This window comes from Apis cerana, linkage group LG12 (genome assembly GCF_029169275.1).
Source record: "Apis cerana isolate GH-2021 linkage group LG12, AcerK_1.0, whole genome shotgun sequence".
In the NCBI taxonomy this organism is placed as follows: domain Eukaryota; kingdom Metazoa; phylum Arthropoda; class Insecta; order Hymenoptera; family Apidae; genus Apis; species Apis cerana.
The window spans coordinates 6,437,080-6,460,321 of NC_083863.1; the positions used below are offsets into that span (position 1 = coordinate 6,437,080).

Here is a 23,242-nt window from a genome sequence, read left to right on the forward strand (position 1 = left end):
GGGCGAGAAATTTTAAGAAACTTTAAGAATTGGCCCTCTGTTAAAATTTTTAGTGCCACCTCTTTACACATCATATTCTCCTGTTAAAAAGTCGGAAATTTGGGCGAGAAATTTTAAGAAACTTTAAGAATTGGCCCTCTGTTAAAATTTTTAGTGCCACCTCTTTACACATCATATTCTCCTGTTAAAAAGTCGGAAATTTGGGCGAGAAATTTTAAGAAACTTTAAGAATTGGCCCTCTGTTAAAATTTTTAGTGCCACCTCTTTACACATCATATTCTCCTGTTAAAAAGTCGGAAATTTGGGCGAGAAATTTTAAGAAACTTTAAGAATTGGCCCTCTGTTAAAATTTTTAGTGCCACCTCTTTACACATCATATTCTCCTGTTAAAAAGTCGGAAATTTGGGCGAGAAATTTTAAGAAACTTTAAGAATTGGCCCTCTGTTAAAATTTTTAGTGCCACCTCTTTACACATCATATTCTCCTGTTAAAAGTCGGAAATTTGGGCGAGAAATTTTAAGAAACTTTAAGAATTGGCCCTCTGTTAAAATTTTTAGTGCCACCTCTTTACACATCATATTCTCCTGTTAAAAGTCGGAAATTTGGGCGAGAAATTTTAAGAAACTTTAAGAATTGGCCCTCTGTTAAAATTTTTAGTGCCACCTCTTTACACATCATATTCTCCTGTTAAAAAGTCGGAAATTTGGGCGAGAAATTTTAAGAAACTTTAAGAATTGGCCCTCTGTTAAAATTTTTAGTGCCACCTCTTTACACATCATATTCTCCTGTTAAAAAGTCGGAAATTTGGGCGAGAAATTTTAAGAAACTTTAAGAATTGGCCCTCTGTTAAAATTTTTAGTGCCACCTCTTTACACATCATATTCTCCTGTTAAAAAGTCGGAAATTTGGGCGAGAAATTTTAAGAAACTTTAAGAATTGGCCCTCTGTTAAAATTTTTAGTGCCACCTCTTTACACATCATATTCTCCTGTTAAAAAGTCGGAAATTTGGGCGAGAAATTTTAAGAAACTTTAAGAATTGGCCCTCTGTTAAAATTTTTAGTGCCACCTCTTTACACATCATATTCTCCTGTTAAAAAGTCGGAAATTTGGGCGAGAAATTTTAAGAAACTTTAAGAATTGGCCCTCTGTTAAAATTTTTAGTGCCACCTCTTTACACATCATATTCTCCTGTTAAAAGTCGGAAATTTGGGCGAGAAATTTTAAGAAACTTTAAGAATTGGCCCTCTGTTAAAATTTTTAGTGCCACCTCTTTACACATCATATTCTCCTGTTAAAAAGTCGGAAATTTGGGCGAGAAATTTTAAGAAACTTTAAGAATTGGCCCTCTGTTAAAATTTTTAGTGCCACCTCTTTACACATCATATTCTCCTGTTAAAAAGTCGGAAATTTGGGCGAGAAATTTTAAGAAACTTTAAGAATTGGCCCTCTGTTAAAATTTTTAGTGCCACCTCTTTACACATCATATTCTCCTGTTAAAAAGTCGGAAATTTGGGCGAGAAATTTTAAGAAACTTTAAGAATTGGCCCTCTGTTAAAATTTTTAGTGCCACCTCTTTACACATCATATTCTCCTGTTAAAAAGTCGGAAATTTGGGCGAGAAATTTTAAGAAACTTTAAGAATTGGCCCTCTGTTAAAATTTTTAGTGCCACCTCTTTACACATCATATTCTCCTGTTAAAAAGTCGGAAATTTGGGCGAGAAATTTTAAGAAACTTTAAGAATTGGCCCTCTGTTAAAATTTTTAGTGCCACCTCTTTACACATCATATTCTCCTGTTAAAAAGTCGGAAATTTGGGCGAGAAATTTTAAGAAACTTTAAGAATTGGCCCTCTGTTAAAATTTTTAGTGCCACCTCTTTACACATCATATTCTCCTGTTAAAAGTCGGAAATTTGGGCGAGAAATTTTAAGAAACTTTAAGAATTGGCCCTCTGTTAAAATTTTTAGTGCCACCTCTTTACACATCATATTCTCCTGTTAAAAAGTCGGAAATTTGGGCGAGAAATTTTAAGAAACTTTAAGAATTGGCCCTCTGTTAAAATTTTTAGTGCCACCTCTTTACACATCATATTCTCCTGTTAAAAAGTCGGAAATTTGGGCGAGAAATTTTAAGAAACTTTAAGAATTGGCCCTCTGTTAAAATTTTTAGTGCCACCTCTTTACACATCATATTCTCCTGTTAAAAAGTCGGAAATTTGGGCGAGAAATTTTAAGAAACTTTAAGAATTGGCCCTCTGTTAAAATTTTTAGTGCCACCTCTTTACACATCATATTCTCCTGTTAAAAAGTCGGAAATTTGGGCGAGAAATTTTAAGAAACTTTAAGAATTGGCTCTCTGTTAAAATTCTTTAGTGCCACCTCTTTACATATCATATTCTCCTGTTAAAAAGTCGAAATTTGGACGATACATTAAAAATTCGCACTCTGTTAAAATTCCTTAATGCCACCTCCTTACATATCATATTCTCCTGTTAAAAAGTCGAAAATTTGGACGATACTTTAAAAATTCGCGCTCTGTTAAAATTCTTTAGTGCCACCTCTTTACATATCATATTCTCCTGTTAAAAAGTAGAAAATTTTGACGAGAGTATTTATAAGATTGTGTTTTATTATAATTTTTCTGTACCATCTCTTTACATTTTCTAAAAAATCGGAAATTTTAGCTTAAATCTTGAATTAATTTTTGTGAATTCCTCGTACTCATGTTTTTTTTAGATTTATGTTCTCATAATGAAGATTCAAGATTTTAACTAAAAATTTCCAAGTTTTTTTTTTTTTTTTTTTTTTTACGTGGGGGAAATCCTCATAGGACACCTTGGCCTCTTTTGGGGGAAGAGGCCGAGGTAGTGCCGGACTCTTACCGGCTAAAACCCCCACGGTGGCCTGGCTTACCTTTTGGAAGCATCGGAATCTGTTTTCGAACAGTTCCGGTACTTCCCGTGCTTTTTCTCTTTTTGATACTTTCCTGAGAGCGGATGAAATCCCCCCCAAATGTTTTTAGCGATGCCGGGGCCACACCGGCATCGCTATCTATTGAAGCCGCCATTTGATCGACACAAGCCCCCTCTTATGTCGATGACGGTTTCTTGGCCCTCGCTGAGAATTTTGTGGAGTATCACAAAATTCTCGGCGAGGTCGAATAACTACCAAATTAATAATTTTACGAAAAATTTCGCGAGCCATCTCTTCTAGAAGTATGTTTTTCTAATTAAATATCAAAATATTTTGTAGAACAATTTTTGATCAATTTATCGGTTTTGTAGTAGGAGGATATAATTCAATATGTAATGACACGTTTAAGATTTTCTTTTTGTAATGAATTTAATGAATTTAACTTACCTGTTATACTTACATTTGCATACTTATTGTATTGTGATTTCATGTTTGCAAGAAATAATTTTTCTATTATTTTTTTACCATTTTATTTAATTCTAATATTTATCCCTTTTATTCTTACCTTTACATACATTTCTGTTTGAGAATTTGTATTTTAAAAAATTTCCTTGCCGAAATTTTATATTCAAGGCATAAATTTTTAAATATATTTTCCATATCAATTTTATTATTGAAATTTTTAATGTATTTGTGAATTGTTATGAATTTCTATTGAATTTTTCAAATCATTATGAGAATATTATATATAATTTCTTTGCATTTTCGATATATCTTACACCTAAAACATAATAGTTTGACTGAAAATTCTATAAATAATAAAAGTACGAAGAAAATTCAAGTTTTAATTATATCAATAGATATCTAAAATTAGTTCTCTTATCTCAAATTAATCAAATTAATTTTATTCACAATTCTATAGCTTCGTGTATTGCATTAACCGTTCATTTTCATGCAGAATATTACCACTTACAAACTACGAATCTTGAATACTTTAGAAATTTCCTTCGAAAACCTCATGAGAGAGTGACGAACATTGATTGCAGGTTTAACTCGAAACCATTCGATTCGGAAACGATTGCTCGCTTTCACCCTCCGATTCTATCGACATGCACCATTAGAAATGTATGTAAGTATGTATGTAAATGTTCAACAAATGTATGTATGTAAGACGAATCCCGAAGCGCTGCAAGAGAAGAAAGTTTATTTACACGAGAATATGGAGCACTATATTTCACAAATATAATAGTCGTCCCTATTTATCCATTAACATCTGTACACGTGAATATTTATCAATTCTCTATATATTTACTATGCCAGTACATCGACATCGATTAACGCATTACACCCAACTTTCTAAAATACTCTAACTTTCTCGCCACGAAATCAGACCGATCTTGTATATACACATCAAAATCAGAATAAACTCCTTAAAAAATATTAAAAATATCGTGCTCAACAATCGTTTACAAACGTCGTTTGATCCGGTAAAAATAAGAAAGAAGGGAAAGGGAAGGATAAGAGGGAAGGAAGAGCGAAGATCGTACAGTGAATACGTCACGTGTCATCGCGTCGAGGGTGACGCAGGGGACCACCACTCTGTCCTTACTTCCCTCGACTAAAGCCGTATCCGGTCGACGAGGAGGCGGAGGAGAAGGAGGAAGAGGAGGTCGCGAGTGGCCGACTTCTTCCTCCTCTCCAAATACACGACACGCTTATCCGGCCGTCCGGTTTTCTCGGTCACGGCTCGACGAAGGGGGAACCACGCAGGACCCGAGGCACGCTCGTTCCTACATTATCCCCACGTGGGAGCCGGCGGGCAGGCATCGGGCCCGCGATTCTTCTTCTTCTCCACCGCGTCTCCTTCCATCTGATGAAGACGAGGAGCGTGCACAGGCCGGATCCAGAGGTCGGCGCGCCTCCACGAGCGCACAATTTTTCGTCCTCTCGAGCGAAACGTCGTTGTTCCGCGATCGTGTTGCCCGTTTCGTAGACGAGGAACAAGAAATCTCTAACGTCGATTAATTGGTTAAAGGGGAGACTGCGGTTGGAGGGATCGGAAGATTTTTTTTGGTTTTCACTTTTTTGGGAGGAAGTCGAGGGGATGGGCGAATGATCGAAGAGGGATGTTCTCGGCGAATTTGAATTGAGGCTCGAGGGTCGAGAAATTAGAATTGGAAATATATTTTGTGTTGAGCATCAATTGGATTGATCGAAATATTTGGTGGTGATAGTGAATGTGGTTTTGTGGATTAGAAGGAAGAGGGAACGTTTTGATGAGAGATCGCGCGAGGGAAGAATGATGGCACGAGGATTGCTTTTTCTCACGGTGGTAAGATATTTATCAATTTTTATTAACCGTAATATTGTTAATGTAGATATTAATATGTGGATATTGTACTATTTTCAATTTACGAATTCTACTTTCATCAATTTGTTGGAGATTAATTGAATCTTGTATCTCATGTTTTTATAATCACGAGAAACTTTCATGGACTTGATGCATAAACGTTATAACAATGATTGATACAAGAAAGTTTTTAATATATTAGTGATTTATAGAAGTAATACTTTCTTGAAAAATTTCTAAGTAAAAATATATTATTTGAATAATCATTAATAATCAATTTGATATTGTTTTAAATTTGTTTCGTTATTTATCAAACTTGTAATCTATAAACGAAAATCTTACAAATTCTTTGTCAAAATTTCAAAGAAAATTTTCATCTCTTCGTTAGAAAAAAAAACTAAACTCGCATCTGTCGTAGTTCTCTTTATATAAAGTGGAACAACCTTTGCGTGGCCTTGATCTGGTAACCCAGTGGAACCAGGAAAAGTAACTAGATTCCCTTAATTGCCTCGAATTCCCTCTCACGGCTAGTGAAATATCTATCGAAGATTAAAAATATCAAATCATTGATCGAACATGCTAATGATTTCCTATGTTTCCTATGTTTGATCGATCAATTCACTCTTCTCTTCGTTTTCTATCCTGTCAGAGAATTAGATTTTTTAAATACATATTTTTCTCTATTCGTCATTGACTCGTGTTTGATTGATAAAATTACATATAATAGGATGCAATTTATGTGTAGGTATTTGTTGGTTACTTGGTTACTTGGATAATGCGATTATTTAAAAAAAAATGTGTGAGATGATGTGATAAATAATTTATGAAAATAATGTATAATATAATATTGTTGATATAATTTTACAATGACATTTCCAATTTGCTTTAATTTTATTCTGTAAAAAATGTACGATCAAATTTTATCAAAAGTGAAGTAAATAGATAAACATACATATTTATAAAATAATAATAATAATACGAATTATAAGATGTACGATGTAATTTAATTTTTTTAACTTTTTCCATACTTAAAAATTATATATATGATTTTTTAATTGAATAATTACATTTATTATTTAGTATATTAAGTTTCATTGAAGATTCGATCCAATATATCGGAATAAATCAATAGATCCAGATTATAATTCACGAATGGATAACATCTTAGATCGATAAGCATGGTGAAAGTTGTCGATGATAATCTAAGGTTCAAGAAAGTTTTGTAAATGGAGAATATTATCACTGTTGATACTTGTAATAAAGAAAAACAAGAAAAGATCTTGCACGGAGGAAATCTTATAAAAGAAGATCTTTACACACGTACGTTGATAGAAAGTCTCTCTTATTATTCTATTATTATTATTATTTTTTTTTCATTCATGCGCAGACATTTAAATAACGAAGTTCCTCCTTCAAAATTTGTAACTCATTATAATACAATATGATACTCGAAAGTTGATGTAGTTAATTACAGAGTTTGCAAGTTTGATAATAATATAATTAATTTCAAGAAATTAAAAATGAGGATAATGTATTGCGTATTATCTTAGATAATAATAATAATTCTTTATCTTCATCAACTTGATGCGTAGGATGATGTTAATTTAACATCTAATGGAATTTGAAAAATCCTTCTTTATTCGCTTCCTATATACAATCCATAGATCATAGAGATCTATTGTACCTATTTAATTCTCTAATTCGTAAAGATACGAAAGGAAAAACGAATATTGATCAAATAACAGAAGGAAACGCGTTATACGAGTTTCAGAAAAATAATCGTGAAAATGGCAACTCTGTTACAAAATATCCTGAAAATCGTGCGTTATTTGCCAACAATTGATGAACATCCTAGATATGAAATAAAAGAAGAAGAAGAAGAAGAAGAAAAAAAAAAGATCACTCACAGTGAAATCGTACCTCCTCCTCCTCCTGTTGAGCATCATGGTTACTAGGTCACCGCCGATTGCAAACGAAGAAGAGGATATGTTGGAATTTCCACGTTTATGGTTATTTCATGTAACACGATCGCGAGAGTCTTTTCATGTCTCGTTACATCTTCTACTTTCTGTATTGGCAACGTTAACGTTTCTCGCACCCACATTTCGACTTTCAATCCTGATCCTCGAGAAAATTCGGATCTCTGTGTAGGAATAATAGAGTAGTAGTAGTAGTAGTAGTAATAGTAGTAGTAGTGGAGATATATTCTTATCGAGAGGACAAATAACACGATAATGGAATTGTTAGTTGATAAGAAACTGATACTGTACAAAGTATATTTGATCTTTCAGATAAATGATACAAATGCAAGATAGTATATCATCTTTAATACATGTAAACCTGATGTTGGATAGATCTTGGATCACTTTTGTGAGACCACCCATGATTTATGCGATACGATCTGTGGTATCAATATGAGAGAAATGAGAAATCGTGAATGAATATCAATAATCAGAAGAATTTGAAAATAATCAATTGTTATGAGATATAATTTAAAAAATGTAATATTTATTATATTTTATGGTTTTATGGTTTTTTTTTAGGATAATGTCACTTAGGGTAATATCACTTGATACTCGATATTGTGAACAGGTGCCTGATATTATTAAATTCATATTTTAGAAAGTACTATTCTGTCCAAGATTCTGCATCAACGTGAAAGTTACACAACCATTCATTCAAATTCAAATACAGAAGAATTGGGTAAACTTGATAAATGGAAAGTATTATCCTATGCACCGGATCGTCATCGATTTAATATTCATTCTAAAAATCAATAGACGAAATTTATTAGAAATTTTAAAAATTCTACTCGTCAAAAAGTGACTACTCTTTCTCTCAAATATCCTAGAGGACAGAATTTCACCTAGAAAATATTATCAAATTTTAATTATCATTTTAATAAATCACGAAACGAAAAAAATTCCACGTATGAATAATTCATCATCAATCAAAATTATTAATCTCGTATCCAATTCTTGTTAAATGCACGCACAGTTAATTCCATTTTTCTTCTTTTTTTTTTCTCGAAACTATCCATTCCAATTCGAAACGTGCGACTTTCACCTGTACTAGGCGAATCGTATCCGCTATTTTATCATTTCTCAGTTCGGCGAAAAATCGGCGTAATTTCACTCGAGATCGACACGTGCCCCGCTCGCTGTTTTCACGACGATTTCACGAGTGTTACGCGCCGTCACGTTACAACGTCCACTTCCGGTTGAGGGGAATTAACGTTTCCATCGAAATCGAGATCCTTTCCGCGATATACGCGAGATCCAGAAGCTCGCGTATGCGTTTCCTTTCGCGATCAATTCTTTCTCGATACAACGAAAATAATCGCGGCATTGTGTCTGGAAAATTTTATTCGATTACAATGAATGATGAGAGCGAAAGGATCATTTGAACGAGATAAGGAACAAAAAAACGGAAGAGAAGTACTCTCTGAATGAGTAGCGTTCTTTTCCTTCGTTTATATAAGCTTCATTCAATAAATCCTGTGGAAGGGAAGGGGAAGGATTAATTACAGGTTTTGTTCATCTGAAAATGACACGTGATTTAGTGTTAGAGGCGAAGGAAAGGGAAAAATATACTCATTCGAGTGAATTCTGTGCTTTAGTATGAAATAAAAAGAGAAATTAATTATAGGTTCTGTTCATCTGAAAGTAACAACACGTGATATATTGTTGTATACATAAAAAAAAAAAAAATTATGAATATATTCTCTTCCTTTATTTATAAATAAATATTATTTAATAAATCGTGTTTTATGAAGGAATGGATGAAAGGAGGAAAAATTAATTATATTTACGAATCTGTAAATATTTAACGTTTGCAATTAATATTCATATGTATGGTTTGTCCGGCTTAAATCAATCGTTGATGGGAAATATAAAAATTTACGATCACTCGCATAAAATTTCATAGTCCACGGTTAAAATTTTGTATTGAATTAACAAACTTTTATGACGGGAGTCAATAGGGATATTAATCGATATTTTATCCTTTCAAAATGTCCAAACTAAACGAGAAAAAGAAAAAAAGAGGAAAAATAAAAAGTTCTCTAAGCGCAATTTCATATTTATTATATTATACGAATTATATTATATTATTTGAATGGAAATCGAAATCTAAATACCACGCATAGCATGGAAAGCGCGATGTAGAACGTTATGCCGTGGAAAGTAAATTAATTTCGTCGGGTGAAAACATAATTGATCACGCGAGAAGATAGATAATGTTCAATAAAATATCCACAAAAATTTCGGCACGATAACAATGAGATTCGTCTTAATTTTTCAGGCGTTCGTGCTACTATCCTCGATCGACGTGAGGGCAGAGAAGAAGAATCCAAAGGACAATGCGAAGCTCGATAATGATCATAAAGAAAGTAACGAGACAGATGTCACGTTGACGAACGACGATCTTAAGAACAGGACGGATCAAGTACGAGAGAGCGTGAGTGAAATAAATTTCTAAGTACTTTCTTAAATAACGCATAAATGTCGACTTGGCCGGGTTAATTGCAATTAATTTAACGTGTTAAACGTATCGTTGACGCGTTGATGAGAAACGTGAAAGGATACTTGTATAGAATGAATACCATCCATGTTTATTAGAGAAATTGCACATTGACGATCGTGCTTCTCTTCGAATTTTATTATACCTTTTTCATGGTGTAATAAAAATGAATTCGAAACCGTGTAATTTGGGGAATAATTATTTTAGAGATGAGATTTAAGAAAATAAGTATGTATTTTCCTGTCAAATTCGATAGAGATTGGAAAAGGTTCGTGCCCTTCTGACCAACGGAAGCCGACAAAATGGCAGCAGGGAGCTTGCTCTATCGAGAAATATGGACATTGTCAAAATCGTATCTGATGATGCCACTGGCGACGAGGAAACGGTGGAAGAATTACCCGAGGTAAGTGATATCGCGAGTTAATTATTCGAAAAAAAAATTTTTTTCCAATGAAATTTATCAGAATTAATTGTCAAAACAAAGACTTACTAAGTAGAAAGAAAAACATTTGTTTATTCTCCATTCTCTTTCTATGCCTCGCAATTGACCCTTTTCCGATCGCGAGAACGATGACGCGATGATTATAAATCTTGCATCCGTCCTTTATCGACTTGAGATGAATCTTTTATTTATTCATCTCGACGACAAAGTTTCAACACCTTGTAAGGGAAAGTGACTCGTTTTGTACAAACCATAAATATCGAGTAGCAAGCGGTGATTTAACTTCGACTACGTTTCTGACCGTACAAGGTTCAACGTACTTCTACGTGGAGGAAATAAGGAAATTTCTGAATCTTGAAATTCTTTTTAAATACTTCTTTCTTCCATATCATTGTATCTCGTACGAGAGATCGACGACTGTTCGCCTCGTTACTGGGAAACACTCTTAGAAAGTCTGACGTTTGGAGCCCCTTTCTATCGTAAATCACATCAAGGCGTACAATTTTGTCACATATGAGCGCCATTTCGTATAATTATTTTCGGCCTCCAACTTTCTGCTCTTTAACTTTAGTCGCAAAAATCCGTCCTATGGATGGAACAAGTTCACCGTTATACAGATTTCTAAAATTATTCCATACCTCTTCTTCGAACGTCGCGTTTATAAGAACGCGTATATATAAATCTCCGTGTATAAAGTAAACGACTTAATTAAAAATAATGAATAGTTTAATAGTCTAGAAAGAACATGGTTATGTTACGTTTCTTCATCTCTTCTGATCCGTAAAATTTTCCACGGGAAAACTTTTATTTGAAATGATAGGATTTATTTTCTTCCATGCACACTTTCACGGAAGAAATCTTTATCAGCGATGTATTTATCATCATTGCTGCTCGTAATTCTCGTAAGGATCACGGGCAAACTTATGTAAATTTCTCATACGATGTTGAGACTTTCCTCTCAGGAAAGTTAATCAGAAATCAGGTTAAAATGTATACGAGTGACACGCGTTGTTAAGCGTTGATCGAGATTTCTCCACCGATAAACTGAAATTGAAATTTACGGTATAATCCGTCCAATAAGAGAAATAAAAAACTCTACTTAAACGATATAATCTTCACAATTTCACTAGAAAGAATTTTAATTAAAATTAACTCGATAGATGATATTTTTATGTATTTATTTGCAGCCACAAGAATTGAAAATCGTAAGGCCCAATTTAAGGAAACGACCCAGTTATCGACCATCTCCAAGAAGACCAGCACCTTTAAATCGAAGGAACGTTTTCACAGGTTATTGAGATAAATAAAATAATAATAAAAATTCGACCAACAATTTCCAATTATACTGTAACATTCGATGAAAAAAAAAACAATTCGCAGATCTATCCAGATCGCCATCTCTGATAAGACCACTTAGGCGACCCACGGAAACAAAAAAACGAGATCCAACCGAGAACGAATGTACTTTCTTCACAAAGACAGTCTGTCTGGAAGCTGTTGATTATCCGCAGTAAGTTTTGCTTCCACTTTCCTTCTCTATTTACTATTACGCAATTAATCCATTTGATTCCCGTTCAAAAGTTAAACTTTCTCTGAATGAACGACAATAATTCGTAAGTTAATTAGTCGTCTCACAATGAACGTAGAAACGTAACTCGTTAAATAAAGCGGAAGAAAGCGCTCTCTCTCTCTCTCTCTTTCTCTTTCCTGTAATTCGAATTGTTCGAATTGCACAATCCTGGTTTCGACTTTCGTATTCCCATAAACATTGCCATTTAATTAGAAAATTACGGGTTGAAAGATGAGGGAGGAAGTTATGAAAGGTACTTTCCTTTCCTTTCCTCCACGTTTTGTTACGAACATTTCGATCTCGTTCGATAATCGTTAGACGGATTATTGTTGTTTGGAAGAGTCGAATGTTGACTGAATCGAAATATTTATCTCTGAATTAATTTATTTTACATCACGTTAATCGAAATCACTTTCAGCGAGGCCATCGCGAGAAGTTTGAGGAGCAACAAGGAGATGGTCGCTGCCTTGTTGACTGATTACAAGTCGCAAGATTTTGACGACTCTGCCGAGACTCTTCCGGTTGCATTGCCTTTGCAAAATAAATATGAAAATCGATACGAGAATAACGAAATTAGAAGGTAAGATTGTAATTACACGATAGCAAAATATATACGCATATATGCCCCTTGCTGAATGGCAACTGCGTCGACAGCGATGCAACGCTGAATAGTACGTTGAATTTTTAACATTAATAAGAAAAATTCGAATGTTAGAAATTTAAAAAAAGAACTTAAATACGTAGAATATAAGCTCAATAATTTTTATAAATATTTTATTATTTTATTTAAGAATATTTAAATTCTTTTACATCTTAAATTATTTTTGTATATAATTGCATTTCTCTTATTCAATTTTAGGAGATCAGATTTGAATCCATCGTTCGAAAATGTGGAAGAGGGTTTCACGTGTCCATCGGTGATCAAATACGCGCGTCCGCAATTGGCAAGAGCTGCTTCCGGTGTTTGGAAATACATAATAAACACTGGGGAGCATACGCAAACATTGCGATTAGAGAAATGCTCGTAAGTTGGATTAATTTGCACGAGATGTTACGTAAAAATCAATATAATCCGGTATAACATTTTCGTCGTCTTACAAGTTAAACTGTTTAGTCACGGTTAGCAATAGGAAGCAAAAACTTCCTATTTGGTCGAAGAAGCGAGCGTTACCTCGATTATTCGTTCCGTTGATTTATTTTAAATCGAGCCCGAACACTTTCCCGTAAAATTTATCGAATTTATCTTCACTCTAACTTTTAGAAATTGAATATCTACTCTGTTACACGCCGTTAAACAAAACATCTTCTTTGTGGCGTCGAGTTCAAGCAAGTAGAATCGATTGATCACGATCTACGATTGTACGTCATGTATCATCAATAAATATTCGTTCTTTAATGCTACGTTAATTATATTCAATCGAAGAAAATGAGTTCTAATTTCAAATTTATCTTAAAATTCCATTTTCCAGGAATCCACAAGCAAGCTGCGCTTTCATATCCGAAAATTATCGTTCTTCCTGCTCGCAAGTGTACAATTATCACAGGCTTCTAACGTGGGACAACAAATTGGGCTTGCACATGGACATTTTCAAGGTGCCAACTTGCTGCAATTGTCACGTGCACGGTTACGCGGAAATTTTCCCTCCTCATCAAAAGGACCAACCTGCCAGGATCAAGGAATCCTTTCCTGGCTCCGATTTCATCACCAGCGAGCAAAAAGACGACTTCGAGGAATCGTCCTCGAAGCTGAATTATTTCAACAAGTTTATTTCGTCCAGTAATTTCGATTCCGCTGTCGGTACGTGGAACAAAGAAAATTGATTTTTCCTCTTCGAAGTTTGCGGGGGATAAAACATATATCTACAATTTTCTAGTCTCGAATAGCAAGAAGCCTGGAAGCATAGAGACTGCACCGAGTCGACCAACGTCGTTCACGCTCCCTGTAAGAACAAGACAGAACAAGAAACCTTCGGCTACGAGTTCGAGGCCGTTCGATAAATTGCCCCAACAGCATGCACCGAACACCAGAGCACCGGGATACACTGGACCTTTATTGAAATCCAGACCAAACAGGGCTCCTTCCAATAGACCACCTTACAGAAGAGAGTCTCACATCGAAGATCATACCGAAACTGTGAATAGCACTATTTTAAACAGGTAATATTGTAATGTCATCATCAGTGTTGTTGGAAAGGAAAGGGTTGTATTTAGAAAAAAATAATAAATAAGAAATCGTGAATATGCGTAGATATAGTCAACCGTACGATTTGGAAATGGACGCCACGTCGAGGCTACAAAATGGCGGTTTCGACGACGAGTACCAGGAGCCGCAGAGGCGCATCAATTACAATTACCATCCGATTATCGATTTTTTCAGACCGGAGGCGATGCAGTTGCAGTCGTCTGAAACCACGTCGGTGTCCGGACAAAACGATTCCAATTCGTGGAAACCGATGATTGCATCCTGAACGCCGTTCCCCATTTTTCAGAGTACCTGATCTTTTATTTCTTCCCGACCAAGTAGAAGCGAAAGTATATATCGGAATATGGATATTACACTTCGCAAAGTAGTTTCATAGTTGATCTTACGTAAAAAGTATTCGTATTCGTTAGTGAACGACTCGTTTCACAAATGTAGCTTTTCATCTTGAGAACGACTGGAAAATGTCGCTTCTTTTTTTTAACTCGTGTTAAATTATTCTCTGTACTCGAGAATAAAGGAAAAATTGAAATTAAATTAACAATTGATCCGTCGAATCAGCAAATCATGTTCAGATCATTTTGATGCTTAGTATTGTGTTATATGTGCGTCGTGATATCTCGTTGAAATCACGTTTCACTCATTGTATTATAATTATAACGGTAGTGGATGTTTAACACCCGTATAAGTAATTACATAGAACCAGAATGTTGGGCTGGTGCAATTGAGAACACATTGCTGTTAAGTAACGTCGCTCGAATTTTTATCGTATTTATTACTCTCTACTTTTTATTATTTATATTATATAAATGATTTTTATTATTATAAAATGTTAATCGTCCTGTGAACGATCAAATAAATCATTCAACTCGGCGAATTTCTTTTCTTTTTTTTTTTTTTTTTGTTATTAAAATTGCATTACTCTCCATCAAGAAGGAACAAGACTTTATCCCTGTTACTAAACACCTCCTACTTTTTATCTCACAATCGCCTTACACAATAATAATCATTCCTTCCCGTCCAAATCATTTCTATTAAGCCGTACTTTGTATATCAAAGCATTTACAATACTTTAAGCATGATATTCTCTAAATTGTTTCCACTCTTGCGATTCCCTCGTGGCACGTAAAATATTATAGAAATGTAAAACTCGGCGTTGATTCGGCCAATTACGATGATGTTAACGTTAATTTCGGGGGAATGTTGTGCTGCCCACAATTCAAGAGCACGTTTCGCTTAGCTCGCTCGTCTGTAAATCGTTTGTTTCGCTTGCCAAGCTTCTGCGGAGGCAATTGCACCAGGCCTTTCCGCGTCGATCCGCGAACCGTGTCTCCCGAGCCACAGTTTTCTCCGCTTCGCTGCCTCCGGATGAAACGTTATCGAGAGCCGTTTGATTCTAAAAAACGAAGCTAGCAATGAAATTCAAACTTGATCCATTGTTTCTAAGATTCTACGTTCTTTTTCCTTTTTTTTTTCTTAACTATTTTTAAATATTCACAGAGGAAATATGCGATTATAACGATATTAAAGAAACTTTATTCTTTTTCACTGGTTTCGAGGCCACGCGTCCTCAATAAATATTCAATAATAATCTCAGAGAAGATACGTGATTAATGTTTGCATCGAATTAGAATTGAATGTAATAATAATTACTGAGAATAGCTCATTCAAGAATTCTATTTCTGTAATATCTATCATTCGATTAGAAACATTGTACGCAATTAGAGATAAATTATTTAATATTTTTATCGACAAACGAGTATCATCGCCTCGAAGAATAATTGCGTATATATTCGAATCGTCAGGAAAATGAACAATAGAAACTTTCATTCTATTTTTAATTCATCTATTTTTTATTAATTATATATACAACTGTGGTGGCAAAGAATTCTTAATTAAACGAGAAGACAAGATTCTCCAATTAATATTTATACTATATTTATCGTATTCGTCACATTCGTTCGAAAGTGCACAGAAAAGCGTGAAATAAAGCGTGTCGTGCGATCCAATTTAGACGAAAATCCGCAGAAAGTGGCTCAGAAAAAAGAAAAAGAAAAAAAAAGTATCCATACGATTAACGATATTCTGAGCGATCCACTGGAATTTCTTTATTTTTTTCCCCTCTCCAGTGAAACGATCCATCTCAAGGGGCTCAATCGAGAGTGACAGAATCGCTTCTATCGCTTCGGTTCTGCACGGTCCCGTGAACAACGTGACGCTTCAAACCCTACTTCTGCCTTTCCGTTCCGCTGGAAAATATAAATTAGACCAGGTGGACCGTGCCGAGTGCAGTTCGACGCAAGATCCTAATCGAAAATTATTGGAAACCGATATTCGAAACATCTTTCGTGTATTCGTTCAAATTCGAAGAATAGAATTCTGAGCATGCTCGATTTTCATTAGTTTCACGATTTATCTTCATGGAATTTTCTCAATTTTGATCGCGTCGAGGAAAAACTAAGAAATATGCACCCTCCGCTTATTAATTATTTTTAACTTTCCCAAAAATATTTCTGAATTGATGGTTTTATCATCATCCGTGGCGTGAGAAAAATATACAGTGATGTTTTTTGCGATTATTCGGTGTGGCAACAATTGATCGTGCAATGGCAAACGCTCAATAACGAGATGAATCAAGTGTTGTTAATATTGTTGCTGGTTTTCGTCTCTCAGGGGAAATCGGTGCAGTTGGATGCGCACAATTCCGATCAAAGTCCGAGAAACGACAGCGAGCCACAACAGGCCATCGTCCCCAAAGATGAATCAGTTATCGTACAATCGACCACCGTTCCTCAGAAAGATCGGGATCTGCTTCAATCATCCGAGACCGTGGTGCACAACAGGCTTAAAAATCCATCGGATGACGAATCAGAAGATTATTCTTCTTCTTCTTCTTCCTCTGAGGAGGAAGAAGAGCCTGAAGGTCCACCTGACCACGTCATACCTTACTCGGACCACGAAGAGTCTAGAAACGTTCCAACGAAACCTAAATACATTGCTCCAGGTGATTGGGCCAAGGTGCCCAAAGATAAAAAGGTCAGCCTAGAATTTGTACCTAGAAAAGTGTACGCCCAGGTGAGGAAGATCGACACGTACAGGAAATTGCCGCGAAAGAAGGCGATAGAGAACGCGGAATCCGATGAGGAGAAGGCAAATGCGGCAAGATTGAGGGAAGTGGTGAGAAATACGAAAGTGAACACGGTGTATACCGAGGAAGGGTATGAGGACTCCGCTTATGACCATGCTGGACACGTCAGAGATGCTGATTTTAAAGAAGGATACGACAGGAAGCTTCACGATCAATTGGATGTTAGGAGGAAGTCTGAGAACGATGATGATGATGATGATGATGAGGATGAGGACGATGATGATGAGTCGGAAAGTAAAAAAAGTACCAAGAAAAGTGGAAAGATTCGATCTGAAAAGATCGAGAAACAGGATAACAGTGATCGTTACGAGACGAGCACGAAGATAGATGACAGTGGTTTTGTGGATCCGAAGTTTGTCGCTGAGAAGGGAACGGAAAAATTGCAGAAGGATATAGAAAGAGAAGCTGAAGAGTTGGAGAAAGGTATTGAGATAAGTAAATTGGGGAAAGTAAGGGTAGAGAGTGGTAGAGAAGTCTTGGCTGAATCCAAGAAACGTGATGATTATAAGAGAAAAAATAATAGGAGGAGGAAGATGAAGGAGGATGCCACAGATCGTGGATTAGAAGTTACAACTTCGAGAAAAAATTTGGAAAATTGGAAAGAATCTTTGGAACCATACAGGTACGAGGTTGATGGAAATTCTTCGTCTGATGTTGATTCGATCAATTTGGAAGGTATTCGGGAGGAACCAACGACTATCAGCTACAGTCAACTCTTCTGGAATTATTTTAAAACGATGGAAAATCAAGTGACTACGACAGAACTTCCATTGATTCTAGAATCAACAACTTTGAGCCCAAATAATTTACAAGCTTCGTCGCGAGTGGGAAATCTTTTACCATATTCCGTTTATCAAGGAATCACGACGTCTCTTCCAATGATCGAGTCTGGAATTTTTACTGCACAACCAATTGTTCAACATCAAACGTCTCAGATCGATTCGGAATATTCCAAAATTAATGGACAAGATAATCAATTGTTACCTTCAGATGATGCAAATACGAACAAATTTTGGCAATCGATTAATTCCAACGAAGGGTTCACGACGCAAGCTTCTTTTATCTTAGATCAGGAAGGAAGTTTATCCTCGAATGCTCAAAGGAATCTGGACAATACCGAAGAACTTAACAAAAACGATTTCGACGGTTCTTCCTTCAACCCATTAAATTCTTTCAATTTCAATCGCAAGCCACGTTACAAGATCACAATGAGGCACAAGCCAAAAAAATCAAATTTCGAATCTTCGAAAAACCAGAAATCACTGTCGAACACTGTAGACGAACGAGTGATCGATACCACGATGCCAAAAATTGTCTCAATGAACGAAAATTACATGAAAGTTTTGATGCACGTGAGAAACGAAGATAAACTGAAGAAGCAGCAACGAAACAAACTTCTTTTTCCATCGAACGACAAGATGAAAGAAACAAGACCTCCACTTTCCCCTCAAAAAATACCCAAAAATCGTTACTACGATTTCGATTCGCGAAATCGACACGAGATCAACGCCAAACACGTCGACTGGAGCCCGTTTCCTCGCACCTTCTCCTCCAAAAATCTCAAAACACGAATCTACGACGATTCGCCACAACGATTTCCGTCCGATCGAAAAGGAAACCCGTTCGATTTGGCGCGAATCGTTCCGTCGTTACGAAACGATCCGATCTGGCGCAAAGAATGGATAAATTACGCGAGTCGTGACGGAAACAGGTCGGGGCGCGCGAAAAACTCGAAAGCGAGACACCTTGGCCAGGTGTCGAGTCAAAATGGTGGCGGTGGAATGCGTGGAAAAAGGCGGGAAAGAAGATCAACAGAAGAAGGGGATGACGAAATTGGTATCGTTGTGAAAGGCGGATCGATGGCGAGTGACGGCGTGTCGAATCGGGGTGAAATAGAACGAGGAGGGAAAAATAGTTGGAACGAGAGAAATTGGCCGCAGAAAGTGATTCCACTGGTTGGACTGGGAGTGGGGCCTGCTCTGAATAAATCGCGGGCAGAAGAGAAGAAATCGAGACACGACGACGGGGAAGGGTCGCGTGCCGTGGAAAGAGAAAGCGGTGCGAGGGGGGAAGGCGTGGATGGGAGGAAAGGTGATTCGAGGGCATTGATGTATGACGATGAAAGGAAGAAAGGAAAAGCGACCGAATTGATGAGGGGAAAGAAGAATTTTGAGATGGAAGTTGATGAGTCGAATACGCCCAACGAATCGTTGCAGGGAAACACGAATTTTCGATTCAATGGAGGAGAATCCAGGGCGACGAAAGTCAAACTCAAACCATTGGACGACGAGTCTAAGAATCTATCTGTGAAGGATGGATTAAGGGAACGTCGAGAATTGTTAGACGGAATGTCCAAGGATGAGGAACTATTAAACGAAACGTCTAAAATAAGAGACGAATTAAAAGAGCATGCGGAATTACTGGACAAAGCTCCGAAAGTGGTAGAAGATGTTGTGGACGAAGAAATAAACGCTCGTTTCAACGAAGAAAGTGGCAAACAACAGGCTAACGAAGAGAAGGTAGAGGTCGAAGTCGAGGTTCCAGAATTTGATTACGTGGAAGAATTGACAGAGGATGACAACGACGACGTTGCGATCACGGAAGCGACTTTGGACGAAGAGAAATATCCTTTCTACAAGAACGAACAAATACCAATTGCGTCTGCACTGAAATACGCGATAGATCCTAAGAGAATACCCACGAAAACGTACGGGGCAATGGAATTTTACAATTCGAGGGATAATTATAAACACTGCGACGAGATAGAGGCCAACCTGAACGTTCCACCGAAGAAGGAAGAGCCAGTGGCGGATAGAGGAATCGAGGAAAATCTTCCTCGCCTCAGAGGCTTAGGGGACAAGCTCGACTGCTTCAAGTCGAAATACTTCGACGAAAATCCGTTCGACAATCCGTTGTTCTTGGAGAAGGAAGTGGAGGATCCGGTCCCTGTGGCCGAGATAGATCCCAAGCAATTTGCATCGAGGATCATGATGTTCCCCAAGGAGAACGACGAGTTCGTGATACAGAAACCGTCCAGGAGGCCGGAGAATTATCGTCAACCTCGAAAACAAGGTTACACCACTTCTAAAAATCTGAAGAGAGCACGAACTCGTTACAATGGTTATCCAAGAGGAGGAACCAGGAAGAGACCTCGGGATTATTCGGCTCAGTCGTCGAGAATCGAATACACGAAAGGTTCTTCTATTAATGTTCGACCTGGAATGGGGAAGAAAACCGAGAGAAACCGTGCTGTCGCCTCTGCAAGTAAGATATCGTCGTTGTACACACCTTATCAAAATCAAGTTTACGAGGATGTGATGGGTACGATTAAAAATTTGGCTAATTCGTATCAAGTCTACGAGGTGACCACGATCCCTGGAACATCCCAGGATGAGATTACTACGATCGATGACGATGTAAAGAACGACAATGTAAAGACGAATTCTTCCGCGAAAAGTTCGGCAAATCGTAAGAGAAAAGAGAAGAATGGCGGGTTCACGAATCCGGTCGAGCATCGTTCGAATAATTTCAATGATGCGAGGAATAATAAAGAATCGATGATTCCTAAATATCGAAACAGACAGAGAGGTTACAAGAGGATTAGAGCTCCGCAGAAGGGTAGGCCGAGAGTTCAAATGTATAAACCTGTGATTAGAACTGTGAAACGGAAGATTCGTATTTATAAAAGAGATTTGACGGATGCTAGTGAAGAGAAATTTAGAGAAGATGAAACGGAAACGTTAAGTTCGAAGGAGAATTATTATTCGAGACCAAATTTAACCAATCGAAATGATCAGGATTCGACGAATTTAGGTACTGTAGTTTCGAGCGATTCGAGGAGAAAGCCTACAAGAAATAACGATAGAGAAAAACCACAGAAAATCGTGTACACGATCAACGACAGGATAAGATATTCGAAACCAAAAGGTGAAATAAGGAGAGTTGGAAAATTTGGGAATAAAACGAAGATGGTGGACGGTAGACGAAGAGAGCCAAGATATAATTATATTAGAAAAAGAATTCCTCCGAACGAAATTCTAACAGAAAATTCTTCCTCGAATTTAAACAATAAAATCAATTCGAGAGAAGCGACAACGAGCACAGAAAAGATCGTTGAATTTGATAATCAAGAAATCGCAAAAGAAAGCCGTGAGGCACCGTACTCGATCGACGCTAAAAATGCTAAAAATGATCGTGCGAATATCTCTGAAAGTCTCGATCATTCTAAACGAGATTCGATCAACAATTCAAGCGAGCAAACCGCGAACGAAACGAAAAATGGTTATGCCGTCTACGAGAACGTGAACGAAGATGAAACAATGACCACGTTGAGCCCGCAAACATCGACATCCTCGAGTTTTTTCAAGTTAAAAAGTTTCTCAGAGACCGATCCTTCGAAATACTTAGACTCGTCTTCCGAGGACTTCAAAATGCCGTATTCGTTCAATAATTCCAACGAGTTTGGGATGAATTTTAACGGAACAGGGAACGAGAAGGGAAAAGAGGATACCTCGAACACTTTCCCTCCTTCACTCTTCTCCAACGAAGAATCGTCAGAGAGAGAAGAGACGGTGACGAAACTCGAATCGAGCACAGAATCATCGGAAGAAAACAGCGCCCCGTCCAAGGAAAGTGTTTCGGAAGAGGATCGAACGTTCTTCAGCTACGCGTCAAGGCCATCCTCTCCTGCGGAGAATTTCGAGGATGAGAAATACCGGGATCTCGGACCACGCGTGAACAAGCCAGCCTTCTTCCACCCTCCGTTCCCCGATTACAAGAGATCGAATCCAAGGAGAAGCTCAGAGGAAACTGAAGGAAGCGGGGAAGAGAAAGAGGGATACGTGTTTCCTTGGTACAGAGACAAAGAGAATGAACGAAGGAAGAAGCGTAATCGTGGCAAATCGAACGGGGAATACGAGTATCCGTGGGAAAGAAGAGAACGTTTGGCGAGAGAAGAAAGGAGAAGAAAAGAGGGGAGGAAAGGCAAAGGGTTTATGAGGAGGTTCGACGACGACGACAATGACGACGAGGAAGAAAAGATTTCTGCAACGACACGCAGAAGAAACATTTATCCTCGCGGAAGATATCGATTTTGGGATCACAGTAGGGACAGGCTGTATTCCGACAACGCAGGAAGCAGTAGCGAGAATCAACCGATAGTGAAATATAGTAGCAGATACAGCGCCGAGAACGTGAGATTACCTTCGGACAAGGGATCTGCGAGTAATCGAACGACGAACGCGGAAGAAATTAGTAGATCGATCAAGAAGATCCTTGAAGATGATTCTGAAGAGGAAAGGAAGAAAGAGGAAAACGATTCTTCTATAGAAAAGATAGTCGGGATGACTAAACCTCGAGGGATTTCTGAAGGAGTGATCGTCCCTGAGAACGTGACCTTGGCCCCAAGTAGGAAGACTAAGAACAAGGAAAAATCGAAAACTGTAATTAATTCTGCTGGTGCATTTTTCGAAAGTAGAAACTCGAGCGATCCCGGATCTGGAATAACTGTGATCAAGAGTCGGGGAAACGAGAATTCCACGAAACAAGGGAGCAAGAAAAGACGGAGGCCGTTGTCCAAGATTGTTATCCCTACCGTGGAAACCACGATGAAGACTGTCACTAAAGCCGATCGAGCTCGTCGAAGGCAGAAATCAACAAAATCTATTTCTTCGATGAGCACCGCGTCAGCGCCTAGAATAGCTCGCGGGAGAAATCAGAAATCGGATAAAGATGTTAAGGGGAACGGAGGTTCTAACCAGGTTCTGAATAAACCTGTCAACGGCGTGAACGATGTGAACACCTTGAGGAGTAAAACTGGAGCAGTGGGGCATCGTTTCAAAGGAAAGAAGAGGAGTCGAGCGAATGAAATAGCGAACGAGACAAAGGACAAGGGGGATCGGGAGCTGTCTTCTGTGAAGAGCGTGAAAAAACAAGAATGTTCTGAGAAGGTTGACGTTAATATAAAGAAAGAAGATCCAAAGAGCCAAGATGTGAAGAATGATACCGTTGGAGAGGGATCGAAGAATGATACCGATGGAAAGACGAAGGAGAATAAGGAAGGAGTCGAGTCGATGTTTCCATTAGTCAAAAATGACAGG

The 23,242-nt window shown here is 37.4% G+C and overlaps 1 protein-coding gene and 1 long non-coding RNA gene across 2 annotated transcripts; one reads left to right on the top strand and one right to left on the bottom strand.

Annotated features, from left to right (window-relative positions):
* Positions 1-2,885: 2,885 nt before the first annotated feature.
* On the bottom strand, positions 2,886-7,416 carry LOC108003863 (uncharacterized). Its single transcript, XR_001767124.3, has 3 exons — positions 7,171-7,416; positions 3,887-4,099; positions 2,886-3,694 (listed from the first exon to the last, which is right to left on the bottom strand). It is a non-coding gene; the product is annotated as an uncharacterized LOC108003863 (long non-coding RNA).
* Positions 4,703-14,873, top strand: LOC108003862 (uncharacterized). Its single transcript, XM_017066405.3, has 10 exons — positions 4,703-5,245; positions 9,566-9,721; positions 10,041-10,187; positions 11,414-11,516; positions 11,607-11,736; positions 12,215-12,376; positions 12,656-12,820; positions 13,266-13,594; positions 13,671-13,953; positions 14,045-14,873. The coding sequence occupies exons 1-10, from the start codon at positions 5,213-5,215 to the stop codon at positions 14,262-14,264; spliced, it is 1,728 nt and encodes a 575-aa protein (XP_016921894.2). The 5' UTR covers positions 4,703-5,212; the 3' UTR covers positions 14,265-14,873.
* Positions 14,874-23,242: the final 8,369 nt, after the last annotated feature.

Coding starts and splice junctions, on each gene's coding strand:
- LOC108003862 (XM_017066405.3), top strand. CDS start 5,213: ATGATGGCACGAGGATTGCTTTTTCTCACGGTG. Junction 11,737..12,214: donor GAAGCTGTTGATTATCCGCA/GTAAGTTTTGCT, acceptor AATCACTTTCAG/CGAGGCCATCGCGAGAAGTT. Junction 12,377..12,655: donor GAGAATAACGAAATTAGAAG/GTAAGATTGTAA, acceptor ATTCAATTTTAG/GAGATCAGATTTGAATCCAT.